At 40.0% G+C, this 13,819-nt stretch overlaps 1 protein-coding gene across 4 annotated transcripts in view; it reads right to left on the reverse strand.

Annotated features, from left to right (window-relative positions):
• The window catches only part of ADGRA3 (adhesion G protein-coupled receptor A3), a 120,168-nt gene that overhangs the window by 84,340 nt on the left and 22,009 nt on the right, over window positions 1-13,819 (reverse strand). For 3 of the 4 annotated variants that reach the window (XM_082611089.1, XM_082611087.1, XM_082611086.1), the window contains exon 2: window positions 3,546-3,617. The exons of the other annotated variant lie outside the window; for it this stretch is intronic. In XM_082611089.1, the coding sequence (XP_082467215.1) occupies window positions 3,546-3,617 (72 nt within the window). The remainder of the gene's footprint in view (window positions 1-3,545; window positions 3,618-13,819) is intronic. 4 annotated transcript variants of the gene reach the window in all.

The raw sequence follows: 13,819 nt of genomic DNA on the forward strand, positions 1-13,819 counted from the left end.
GAGACAGGGTCTTTAAAGAGGTAACTGAGTGAAAATGAGGTCACACAGGCGGGCCTTAATCCAATATGACTGGTATCCTTACAAGAAGGGGAGATTAGGACACAGACACACACATAGGGAAGACTTCGTGAAGACACCAGAGGAAAACAGATGGCAAACTATAAGCCAAGGAGAGAAGCCTGGAACAGATCCTTCTCTCATGGCCCTTAGAAAATACCAACTCTGCCAGGGCCTTGATCTTGAACTTCCAGCCTCCAGAACTGTGAGGAAACAAATGTTTGTTATTTAAGCCACCCAGTCTGGGGTACTCGTTACGGCAGCCCTAGCAAACCAGCACAACGATTACACTCACAGAGATAGTTTTGGGCTCTATTTCAGACAAAAGTCCTAAAGTCTCTGCAGTCCTGGAAGAGAAGCCACCTAGATACACTACTGATTGTGTAAGAGCCAGAAGCAAACTGGAGTCCATGAGAAGCATTTTACAGGGATGAAAATCACAGAAGGGTACAAGAGATATTCTTTGGGTTTAGTCGCAGGATGAGGACAGCAGTGCAAAGACACAGAGCAGGTTAGAAAGCTAGGTAACCAGGCAGAGGGAAAATGAGAAGCATTATGGAAACAGCAGAAAATATGAAGATATTGTTCAAGTAGTTGGTATGGAAAATACTAAACTTATAGTCTTTAAAATTAGCAAACCAAATCAGAAAGCAGCAACATGGTAGAAACTATGGTTTTCATGGTAGAAAGACGGTGCTGTGCCCTAGGGGAAGGAAAGCCCCCAGTCCTCTCCCACACCTTCCTCTCCGAGGGCCCTGCACCAACACCCGACTTCCAAGCCCAGGTGGAATAATGGGGCAGTGCTAGGGAAGGTCTAGAAGTCGGCAACCAGCCTTGGATAATGAACTCCCACAAAAGGGTCAAGCAACTGGCTAAGGGCTCTCCTTGGTCTACCTTGTGCTCTGGAAATCAAGTGAAACAAAGGCCAGGGGCATTTCCACGAGAGGCCACGGGGCCCTTTGCAGCCTCTGGTCCCAGGAGGAACGTGGAGGAGGAAGGAGCACCACCCGGCTCGTGCCCACAGAGGAAGGCCCTGTGGGTGGGGTGCTTCCTCTGGGACGCTTGCCCCTCTCCTTCCTTCTCGGGACAAAGTCTTCCAAGACTGCAGTCAGAGCCTAGCTCTACCATCTCTGTCTCCTTCTGGCTCAAGTGGGCGGCTCTCCTGCAAAGACAGTGTGAGAAGCACCCATCCCCTCAGGCATGCGCGACCCGCCTCCACGGCAGTAATAAGGCCAAGGTTCAGGCCTAGGCTTGGAAGTGTACATAGAAAGTGCCAAGCACAGGGCATGCTTAGGTAAAGATGATCCCCAACAGAGGAAGCCCAGTCCCAGAGTCATCACTGGGATTTCAGGCTGAAGCCCCCATCAATATAACAGTCTTTCAAAGTCCCCCAGTGTGTGTGTGTGTGTATATATATATACACATGTATATACATATGCAGATTATATACATATATGTACATATATACATGCATACCTGTACACATGTGTGTGTGTGTTTCTCTCTGGCCCTATATAAGAGAGATGGTGTTCTGGGATTCTGGTATAAACAGCCCCCTGGCTGAAAACAACAGCAACATTTTAATATCATCTAATATGTTGCTGGCAACTTAATGTTTCTAACATGTACAGGGATTTATTTTCAACAAATGGCTAAAAATAAGGCCAAAGACAAAGGAAATTTAAAAATAAATGTAAAAAGGATGGTAATTCACACCACAGCACAGAACTTTAGCTATGCTATCCACACTTCTGATGTACATGAACCACCACAGCAATCCTGGTGCCAAAAGTAACCTGTGTTTCTAAACACAACAGACACCACTTAACATCTAGGAGTGCCTGTCATCCTTCCTTGGAAAGGGCAAACCGCACTGACCCTGCCATCATTCTGAGCCCCTACTCAAAGCCTGACAATGTGCTACATGCTAAGGGTATCTGTCAGGCACAATGACTCTTCTTGCAAGGAACAGAAAACCAAACAGGAACAGGCTGCCTCATTCAACTCTAACAGTCCAGAGGGAGTCATACTTCGGCGAGGTCCCGCCAGCTCCCCTACGCTCACCCTGATGGGCCTACCCCACGCTCCTCAGTGTGTCGGCTCCGGCCCAAGCCCGCAGCATGGTGGGTTCCGTACCGGAAGTACAAGCATCTTTTCTGATGAAAGTGAGGAAATTCCTCTCCCCAAAGCCCCAAGCAAATCTCAACTCAGTTAAATTGGGTCAAATGCCCATTCCTGAACCAGTGACCATGGAATGTGTGTGGACTATCCTATTAAGATAAGGCCTAGAAATGAGGTGCAGCCAGCATCCTCTGAAGCACATGGACTATGTGGAACAGAACATGAAGGCCTGAATGAAAACAGAAAAAAAAAAAAATCTGAGAATTAAGCACTGCTGTGCCGAGATCATTTTACAGGTGTGTGTGTACACACACGTGTATATGTATACATATGCATACATGAATGCATTGCTATATATGTATATGTAGATGCATACACACACACACACACACACATATATATATATATATATATAAAGCCTAATTTAAAGATGTTTGATCTTAATGAAAAGAACAGACCTGCGTAAAAGGATGAAGAACTCTGGCTGTCACATGCTTAAATAACACATCTGTGATCAAAGCAATAAAGTCCTGTGGGAATCAATTGTGGCAGAAGACACTAAGTAAAATAGTCAAGGAAAGGCACACAGAAGGAGAAAAAGTGAAGCAAAGAGAACTAAGAAAATGAGGAAAGTCTGTTATCCAACAGAAATGGAGGTGCTCACTGTGACTGGCTCCCTGATGTAACCGAAACATTATCCTAAGTGTATGAGTAATATGCGAATTTGAAACTTGATCCTAGAATAGCATTCAGCACACAAGCAATTAAATATCCATTTTTAATCCATTAAAAACTCACCAAGGCAAAAACTAAGTGCTACTTGTCACACATCTTATCAGAAGCAAAACTACACCTCATCATGAAGCAAAAGAGAATTAGCACATTCAAAGATGACTGAATAAAATAGTCAAAGTTGATCCAAAAGTACTTCTCCTGGATATGTGGGTTTTTTTTTTTTTGATTCTACTGGACTATCTTATAAGGCACACACATTATGACAGAATTTCAAAATAGCATTGAGGCTTTAAAAGCCACTGGTCATCAAACTATGATGCATGGCCTATTTTGTAAAAAAAGTCACATGCACATCGATTCGTGTATGCATTCTCAAGATACTGGCATAACTGGGTCACCGTGACAGAGACCATATGGCCCACAAAGCCTAAATTATTTAATATCTGGCCCTTTACAGAAAGTTTGCACTTCTGTGTTTTAATGAATTGTTTTTTAAAATGCAATTCTGAAATGTCTTATAATAAAATATTGGGAAAACTCAATTTTGAAAAGTTGAGAGTTTAGTAACAGACTTACAATGAAAATGCAGTGAATAAAATACCAATAAGAGATGATAATAAAAGAATACTCACAATCTTTCAAGGAGATTTAACCCAGAAAATGAGCCATTCTTCAGCTCGGATATTTTATTGTTACTCAGAATCCTAAAAATGACAAAAAAAAAAAAAAAAGGTAAGTTGCCTTCATTAATTTATTCATTCTATAATTTTATTGAGACCCTCCTGTGCCCAGTGCTGGAGAGACACTGGGTGATAAGACAACATACACTAGCACTTTGAGGGAAATAGTTAGATTCTTTCCTCATATTCTATACAAGATAAATCCCATAAGAACTAAAGATTAAGAGTGTAAAATAAAACTGTAACTTTACTGACAATTAGGTGAATATACATAAATTAATGAATGCCGAGTCTGAACCTTCCAAAAACTCTTGCCAGGTTTCCCTTGGGATCAACAGTAAGTGATTGTAAGACTGACTCAAATTAAAGTGAAAAGCCTGGCCTAAAGCTAAAAGGCTTTTGTGAGGCTGATATCTGCTGCTTTGGGGAAAAAAAAAAAAAAAAAAAGATAAGTTGCCTAATATATGTACACCATCAATATCAAAGTAATTTAGCTTGTTATGTTTAAATCTAAATATGAGGAATTCTAAGAAGTCATTTATTACCCAAAGAATTTTTGAGATGCCTGACAAAAAAAAAGGAGCTTCTTTCTCTGAGAAACGACCCAAAATAGCTAACTTGCACATTTTGTCACATCTTAAATTGTTCCTGTCACACTGAACCAAAAACTTTGAAATAAAAAGGGAGAGAAGTCAACACAAAATAGCTCTTAAGTTCAGTGTAAAACTAAAGAATGCCACGTACATTTACATAATTAATCAACTTACATAAGTTGAATACTTAAAAACTGGAAACAACAGAAAAATGCAGAACAAGTGCTCTACAAAATACTGACTTTAAAAGAAATACAGTATCTTCTAGATACCATTTCAATAATGCTGAATATTACTTGTAACTTAACCATATACAAATCTGTACTGTGTGAAAATATGCTTTTTGCACACACTCACAGACACAGGTAGCTGTATTACAATACTACATCTCATGTAATAGGATGATGTTCTTAAAAAAAATGAACTGGAAACAAAGATTTAAAAGAAGTCCTAGTTGGCAGGACTTGCCTAAGAGCAGACAATGTGTACATGACCTTGCTTCCTCTCAAGGCTTTGTAACTATGCTCCTTTTGCAGCTTGGATGCCAACACAGTAAGTCTCCTACGTACGAACCTTCAAGTTGTGAACCTTCAAAGATGCGCACATGTGTTGCACAAGTGGTTGCACTTTTAATGAAGACCTGATGGAATTGGAGGCCCAGAGAAAGGACTAAGAGAGACAAGAGGAAGAAGTAACTGAAGAAAGTTACGACACAGGAAATGGCATGGAGATTTTCTTTACTTCAGGAGACACTGCTAGTTTTGGAGGCACAGGACCCGAACAGAGAACGGTACATGAAGGTTGCAGCAGCCGTTCAGAATGCCATCCAGTGCTATCATGTCATCTATGAAGAGAAAAAAAAAGCTACTATCCAGACATCACTGGATCGTTTTTTCAAGAGGGTAGATAGAATTGAATCCAGCAAGGAACCAGAACCTGTGCCGTCAACGTCAGGCATGAGTGAAATTGCAGCTTGCCCTCCGTCTCCTATTGCTGACGATCCTTCAGCTCTACCATCTCCCACCTCCTCTCCTTCCTCCAGTCAGTAACTCTTCTTGCCTGTTCACTCGATGCCAGCCCTGTATGCCAGCTGTTGTACTGTACTACTGTACTTTTCAAGGTACTGTGCTGTAAGATTAAAAATGTTTTCTTTACTTTTTGTGTTTGTTTGTTTTTATGTATTATTTGTGTGAAAAGTATTATAAACCTATTACAGTATAGTACTGTATAGCCAATTGTGTTAGTTGGGTACCTAGGCTAACTCTGTTGGACTTAAGGACAAACTGGACTTACCAATGCACTCTAGGAACAGAACTCGTTCGTATGTACAGAATTTCCATACAGGAGAAAATGCAAAAGCTACCTTATTTGGGGGAATGACACTCAGATAAAATAAATGAAAAAACCAAGGCATAGAAAAGTTAAATTAATGGCCCAAGATCACACTAGCGGAGGCAGAGGCACATGTGAACCCCGGCACGCTCCACTCCAAACCCCACACTCTTCAATATACACCAACGTTGGTCAAGAGCCACTCTTACTGGCATTTTAGCAGAAAATTCTCCATCCCACACAGTGTTGCAACTTCACGGGCACCCTCACACTGCGTACAGGCTGAGTGCTGCCCCCCACCTGGGACGGTGCAACACTGTATAAACAAATGTTAACAGAGAACACCCCTGGGTCATAAGATTTCAGGTATTCATTTTCATTTTGTCTACTCTCATCTTTCTTTTAAAAAAAAATCCACTATGTGTATGAAAACAAGCAAAATCAGCCATTTGACTGATTTTCTTTGGCTTTAAGTGGAATTTTTTTTTTAATCCCACTAATGCAGGTTAACATTTCACAGCATTTTCGTGAGATGATTAGGGGCTTCTAAAGTCAAGCATACTTGTGCTTGAAGGCCGGCTCTATCACTTTCAAATTACACTAGTCTTGGGCAAGTCACTACATTTCTCTGTAACAGAATTCCTCATTCATAAATGGGAAGAACAGTATCTACCTCATATAACTCTAGAAGGAAAGCAGAAAATGCCTAACATACTCAGTGAGTATTAAGTTTAAGGTTCTATTTCCTTGGTTCTAAGACACACATCTTCCCTCATTTTAATGTTTCTGAAATCAAGATGTATCTGTCAATCAAAGTACATTACTATGTAGTATTTTCTCTCTCCAAGCTGTTACTAAAGCAAGGATGGTGACCAAAAACATGCCGGGCTGGGGGGAAGGGGGGAGGGATAAATTGGGAGATTGGGATTGACATATACACACTATTATATATAAAATAGATAACTAATAAGGACCTACTGTATAGCACAGGGAACTCTACCCAATACTCTATAACGGCATATATGGGCAAAGAATCTAAAAAAGAGTGGATATATGTATATGTATAACTGATTCACTTTGTTGTACACCTGAAGCTAACACAACATTATAAATCAACTATGCTCCAATAAGATTTTTTTTAAATGCAAATGAAAAATGATTCGTATCCTCAAGGAATTTACACTTAGCAAAAAAGAAATAAACATCATAATCACATTCAGAAATGCAAGTTGGAATGTGAACTCTACATACTCAATCAGCAAAGACAGAATTTAGGTGCCAATATAAAGCTTAATATTCCATTCTTACACACCTTTGAGCAATTTTCACATTAAAAAGACCAATAGCATGAACTACAAGATTTTGTTCATTTTAACTAAGCATATGTAATCTTAAAACAAAATAAAAATTCAAATTCAAAAAAAGCCAATTAAAACAGCATCTTCTCTAATCACAATTACAAAAGGTTTTTTCAAGTAAGGTGGTAGGCACGGGCAAAAGCAAACTTGGACTTGGACATGGCCACAAGGTCCCTGGAACAATATTTCTCCAGCTGCCTAGCAGTCCACACCCAAGAGCCACCAGCCTTGCTTTCCTAAATAGGCACTGATCCTAAGCTAACAAGTTACCAAATCTGACAAAAAATATATTCAATGACCTTATTCAGACATGATTTATAACAGACAAAAACTGGAAACGACCAAAGAGTTCAGTTTGTGTAAGAGGAGTAGTTAAATGATGGTACACCAAACAACAAAATGTTATACATCCATTAAAAAATGATGCTTTTAAAGGAAACTTAATAAAAAGGAAATTGTTTACAATCAGTTAAAAAGCAGAAAACAAAACTGATATCATTGATTGAAAAGAATGCAGAGACAAAAAAAAAAGACTTGGAAGAAATACATCATAACGATCACTATCTTAGTGATGAGGTTTCTACTTCTCTTTCATTCTTCATAATCTTGCAGTATCTTTTGAAATATCTAGAATAACTCTTATTTTTAAAATATACTTTCTGGGGGCTTCTCTGGTGGCGCAGTGGTTGAGAGTCCGCCTGCCGATGCAGGGGATGCGGGTTCGTGCCCGGGTCCAGGAAGATCCCACATGCCGCGGAGTGGCTGGGCCCGTGAGCCATGGCCGCTGGGCCTGCGTGTCCGGAGCCTGTGCTCCACAACGGGAGAGGCCACAACAGTGAGAGGCCCGCGTACCGCAAAAAAAAAAAAAAAAAAATAGATTTATGTAGTGACTATTTGCAACTTAAAAGGCAGTAGTGCAAAGAACAATAGTGTCGATATCTAGAGCCCAAGGTTTTAATTGAGACCTCACAAGTAATAAATGATTCCATCTGTGACAAGTCACTTCACTTTTCTAGGTAGACTTGCATTTCATCAATTTTAAGACAGAAAAGATTAGGCCAGAATGATCACCAAGCTCCTTCCAGCTTCTTTTAATTTTCTATAATTATTCATGTTGTAATGAGCAAAGCTGTCGAACTTGATGGTGACTGAGAATTTACAACCAATAAACCAAAAGTAAGGAAACAAAGGAAAACAACACAATCTACCAAGCTCAGTGCCGTTACTATCCTGTTTCTGAATGAAGAATGAAACCCACATATAGAAGTAGCTTGGGAAAAACTGCCAGGGTGGTAACTGAATTATACTCACTTAGATTCGGTATTGCTTCAGCAAAAGGACTGTCATTTGCTCAGTCATAAAGGCTTTAGCAGAATAAATGATAGATTTTATTGAGAGTAAAAGGGAAGACATTTCATCACACTTAAAAAGTTATAACTGTAACCTTAAAAATAGTTTCAATATATTTAGTCTACATATTACTTGATGTGTTAAAGGATTTTGTGCAAGAAAACAGGATCAGTGTGAATAAATCTACTCTTCAGACAGCTTTTACACTCAATTTTGAGACAGAGGGACTGTGGAACTAGCAAATGCATAATATCACGTAACACATAAACCTAAAACCTATTCATACTCATTATTTTTGCTGACATCTTTGAAATTTCAAACTTTCTAGGAGATAACTAAATGAAAAATATAAAAATTGACCAGTTATAAAGCTTATTATACATACCCATTTCTGTTCTATACTACTGATGTTACCACCACATTATCTATAGACAACACCTCTTGAAGCTAAACACAAGAAAAGTTTGTTGTCCATTGCTACCATTTAACACAGAAACAAGTTAGTTCAGTATATCATGTATGCTGAAACATGAAAAAAGGAGTAAGACAATGCAGACATGTTTTTTAAAAAAATCAAAAGTTTATGGAGCAGAAAGAAATAAAAATTAAGCATTACAATTTCTCAGGTGCATGCTATTCCAATTCTCAGAATGGAATACTGTTCACAGCATCCACACCCTGTATGGCAGAAGACACAGAATAATTTTCCTTTTGAGAGGAAATGAAAATATATTTCAAGAGCATTAAACATTCAGAGTAAACGTTAGGAATATAATTCTTAAAGGCAATATAATTTCCTGAAGGAAAAAAAAACAGATAAATAATCAAATAAGGTCATTAGAGTGGGTTGAATGGTGTTCCTCAAAAACATACATCCCTCCAGAACCTGTAAATGTGACCTTAATTAGAAAAAGTCTGTTTGCAATGGAAGTTAAGAGTTTGAGATTGTCAAGAGATGAGACTGCCCTGGATTAGGGTGGGCCCAAAAGCCAATGACAAGTGTCCCAGAAGAGAAAGGAAGAGGACACAGAGGGTCATGTGAAAACAAGGGCAGTCTCAGAAAGAGAGGAAAAAAAAAAGAAAGTGGAAGGCAGGCAGATTTACAAGCATAATAACCAAAGATTTCCCAGAACTAAGGAAAGGCGCAAATGGAAGTATGTTTTTAAATGTAGTATATTTTTAAAACTTCTTTTTTGGGACTTCCCTGGTGGTCCAATGGTAAAGAATCCGCCTTCCAATGCAGGGGACGCAGGTTCGACCCCTGGTTGGGGAACTAAGCTCCCATATGCCGCAGAGCAACTAAGCCCACGCGCCACAACCAGAGAGAGAAAACCCACACACCACAACTAAAGAGAAGCCCGTGCACCGCAACGAAAGATCCCACATGCCACAACTAAGACACGACACAGCCAAAAAATAATAAAGTATTTTAAAAATGACCATTAAAAAAAAACTTCTTTTTGACATTTTTAATGTTAAAATATAAACAATATTTACAACTACTATCAAAGACAAAGGACTAATTTCCCAAATATACAAAGAGCTCTTTAGAAAAAAAAATCCCCAATAGAAAATCTAGCAAAGGCCATGAAGAGATAGTTCAATAAAAGTAAACACGGGGCTTCCCTGGTGGTGCAGTGGTTGAGAATCTGCCTGCTAATGCAGGGGACACGGGTTCGAGCCCTGGTCTGGGAGGATCCCACATGCCGCGGAGCAACTAGGCCCGTGAGCCACGACTACTGAGCCTGCGCGTCTGGAGCCTGTGCTCCGCAACAAGAGGCCGCGATAGTGAGAGGCCCGCGCACCGCGATGAAGAGTGGCCCCCGCTTGCCACAACTAGAGAAAGCCCTCGCACAGAAACGAAGACGCAACACAGCAAAATTAAATTAATTAATTAATAAAAACTCCTACCCCCAACATCTTCTTTAAAAAAAAAAAAAAAAAAAAGTAAACACTAATGGGGCTTCCTTGGTGGCGCAGTGGTTGAGAGTCCGCCTGCCAATGCAGCAGACACGGGTTCGTGCCCCGGTCCGGGAAGATCCCACATGCTGCGGAGCGGCTGGGCCCATGAGTCATGGCCGCTGAGCCTGCGTGTCCGGAGCCTGTGCTCCGCCACGGGAGAGGCCACAACAGTGAGAGGCCCACGTACCACAAAAAAAAAAAAAAAAAAAAAAGTAAACACTAATGGATCATAATCATATGAAGGGACATTTTCAACCTCAATCACAAGAGAAATGTAAATTACTAAAATATGACAGCATAAATCACTTATCCAAATAGGGAAAGATGTGATAACACATTTTATATTTGGAGGGAAACAGCCACTCATATTTTGCTATAAATCAGTAAAATCACTATGGAGGGCAAAACCACAAATGCATATATAATATTTGATTCATTTATTCCTTCTGGAAATTTACCCTAAAGACATACTTGCACATGTGCAAAATACAGTACATGTTATATATTAGTTATATATTTAGATAACAAAATTATTAATTGCACTATTGTTTATAAAAGCTAATTATTGGATATTTAAGTTGGTCCCAGGAATATGGGATTGGGTTAAGTTATCCATTAAATGGATACCATGCAGAATGGGAGGCTGGGAAGCTCTTTAGGTATTCATATAGAAAGACCAGAGACATACTGAAGACTGAGGGCATACATTTACATATTAAAAGTTACCGTCCCTTGACATTTCTGATTTGCTCAAATAATAATACAAACTGATTCTGTACCAGATTTATCATGTAAAATAACACCTGTTACCACTACATCTTTATCAAGAACAAGAAAAAGAGGCAATATGGCTAGGCTACACTTCTGAGTCACTAACCTCAACAGGCACACAGCCTAAACCTTTAGGGCCAATGTGATAAGTTAAAATCATAAATGTTACCTTCTCAAAAGTAAATGTTTAATGCTTTGCTTCATTTATCCCACTAATGAAAACTGGTTACTCCCCACGTTCTCTTGGGGGCGGCCAAATCCAACCCGCCATCTGTCTGCTTGACAGCCCATGGGCTCTAAAAATGGTTTTTATGTTTTTAATGGTTGAAAGAAAACCAAAAGAATAATATTTTATGATACATGAAAAAATTTATGAAACTCAAATTTCAATGTTCTTAAAGTTTTATTGGAACACGACCATGCCCATTTGTTCACATATTGTCGACAGCGGCTTTGATGCTATGACATCAGACTTGAGCAGTGCCAACAGAGACTGTCTGGCCAGAGAAGTCTAAAATATTTACTATCTTGGGCCTCCCTGGTGGCGCAGTGGTTGAGAGTCCGCCTGCCGATGCAGGGGATACGGGTTCGTGCCCCGGTCTGGGAGGATCCCATATGCCGCGGAGCGGCTGGGCCCGTGAGCCATGGCCGCTGGGCCTGCGCATCCGGAGCCTGTGCTCCGCAACGGGAGAGGCCACAACAGTGAGAGGCCCGCATACCGCAAAAAAAAAATAATAATAAAATAAAATAAAATAAAATAAAATAAAATATTTACTATCTGGCCCTTTACAGAAAAAGTTTACCAACTCCTGTTTTAGTGTACTCTGTCTCGGCTTATTCTGTTTTCAGGCAAATGAAATTCATGCTGATTTCTAAATTAATTCCTCCTAGCAAGTAAGAATAAGAGTATCTACTAGATTTCAAAACTCTCCATCGATCTGAATAATCTTTATTTTAAAATCACATTTAATTCCACGTGCCATCAGCAATTACACACATTTTGTCCCCAGTATTATCAGTTTGTTCACCATTGTGTCCTTCTGTTAACTGAATGCATTCATTCATCCATTCATTCATTCCTGCAGAAAAAATTCTGGGTGTTATGCTTCAGTCCCTGCGTGTCAAAAAATGTTTTACCCTCACTCTGTCATATCATTTTTTTAAATAAATTTATTTGTTTATGGCTGCATTTGGTCTTTGTTACTGCGCGCGGGCTTCTCATTGTGGTGGCTTCTCTTGTTGTGGATTCCGGGCTCTAGGAACACGGGCTTCAGTAGTTGTGGCTCACAGGCTCTAGAGCACAGGTTCAGTAGTTGTGGCACATGGGCTTAGTTGCTCCACAGCATGGGGAATCTTCCCGGACCAGAGATGGAACCCGTGTCCCCTACAGTGGCAGGCGGATTCTTAATCACTGCGCCACCAGGGAAGCCCATATCACATTGTTTTAACAGCACTTCTCATTATCGGAAATTACTCTGTTCAGATATTTGTCTATTTACCACGTCTCCCATGACAGGGTAAAAACTCATAAAGTGTAGGGATCTTTTCCAACTTGACTGTCACCACATCCCCACACACACACACAAAAAAATCATAATGGTGGACATTTGACAGATTCTATCATGCAGCCATTCTTTTTTTTTTTTAACCTCTTTATTGGAGTATAATTGCTTTTCAATGTTGTGTTAGTTACTGCTGTATAACAAAGTGAATCAGCTACATGTATACATATATCCCCATATCCCCGCCCTTTTGAGTCTCCCTCCCACCCTCCCTATCCTACCCTTCTAGGTGGTCACAAAGCACCGAGCTGTTCTCCCTGTGCTATGCAGCTGCTTCCTACTAGCTACCTATTTTACATTTGGTAGTGTATATATGTCAGTGCTACTCTCTCATTTCGTTCCAGCTTGCCCTTCCCCCTCACCGTGCCCTCAAGTCCATTCTCCACATCTGTGTCTTTACTCCTGTCCTGCCCCTAGGTTCATCAGAACTTTTTTTTTTTAGATTCTATATATATATATATATGTGTTAGCATACAGTATTTGTTTTTCCCTTTCTGACTTACTTCACTCTGTATGACAGACTCTAGGTCCATCCACCTCACTACAAATAATTCAATTTCGTTTCTTTTTATGGCTGAGTAATAGTCCATTGTATGTATGGGCCACATCTTCTTTATCTATTCATCTGTTGATAGACACTTAGGTTGCTTCCATGTCCTGGCTATTGTAAGTAGAGCTGCAATGAACATTGTGGTACCTTGATTTTTTGAATTATGGTTTTCTCAGGGTATAGCCCAGTAGTGGGATTGCTGGGTCATATGATAGTTCTATTTTTAGTTTTTTTAAGGAACCTCCATACTGTTCTCCACAGTGGCTGTATCAATTTACATTCCCACCAACAGTGCAAGAGGGTTCCCATTTCTCCACACCCTCTCCAGCGTTTATTGTTTGTAGATTTTTTGATGATGGCCATTCTGACTGGTGTGAGGTGATACCTCATTGTAGTTTTGATTTGCATTTATCTAATGATTAGTGATGTTGAGCATCCTTTCTTCTTTGTGTGGATACACACTCATTCACTCCTCACAAGAACACTATGAAACCGATACTAGTCTTTTTTTCTAAAACAGTAACAACAAAAATTTGCAAGTTAGGTAACTTGCCCAGGTTCATATTCAGACCAAGCAGCAGACTGAAGATTCAAACAGTGCCTGATAGGTTAAGTGACTTGTGGGGCTAGGGAGGTGCACTACTCAGATCTCCCTTCCAGAGAGACCCTGCACAGGAGAGCAGGCAGCTGACCACTTCCGGCTGCAACCGTCCAGAGAATCTGCCTCAGTTTCCAAGCAGAGGCCACC

The sequence above is a fragment of the Mesoplodon mirus genome (assembly GCF_964341445.2).
Source record: "Mesoplodon mirus genome assembly, chromosome: 2".
Taxonomy (NCBI): domain Eukaryota; kingdom Metazoa; phylum Chordata; class Mammalia; order Artiodactyla; family Ziphiidae; genus Mesoplodon; species Mesoplodon mirus.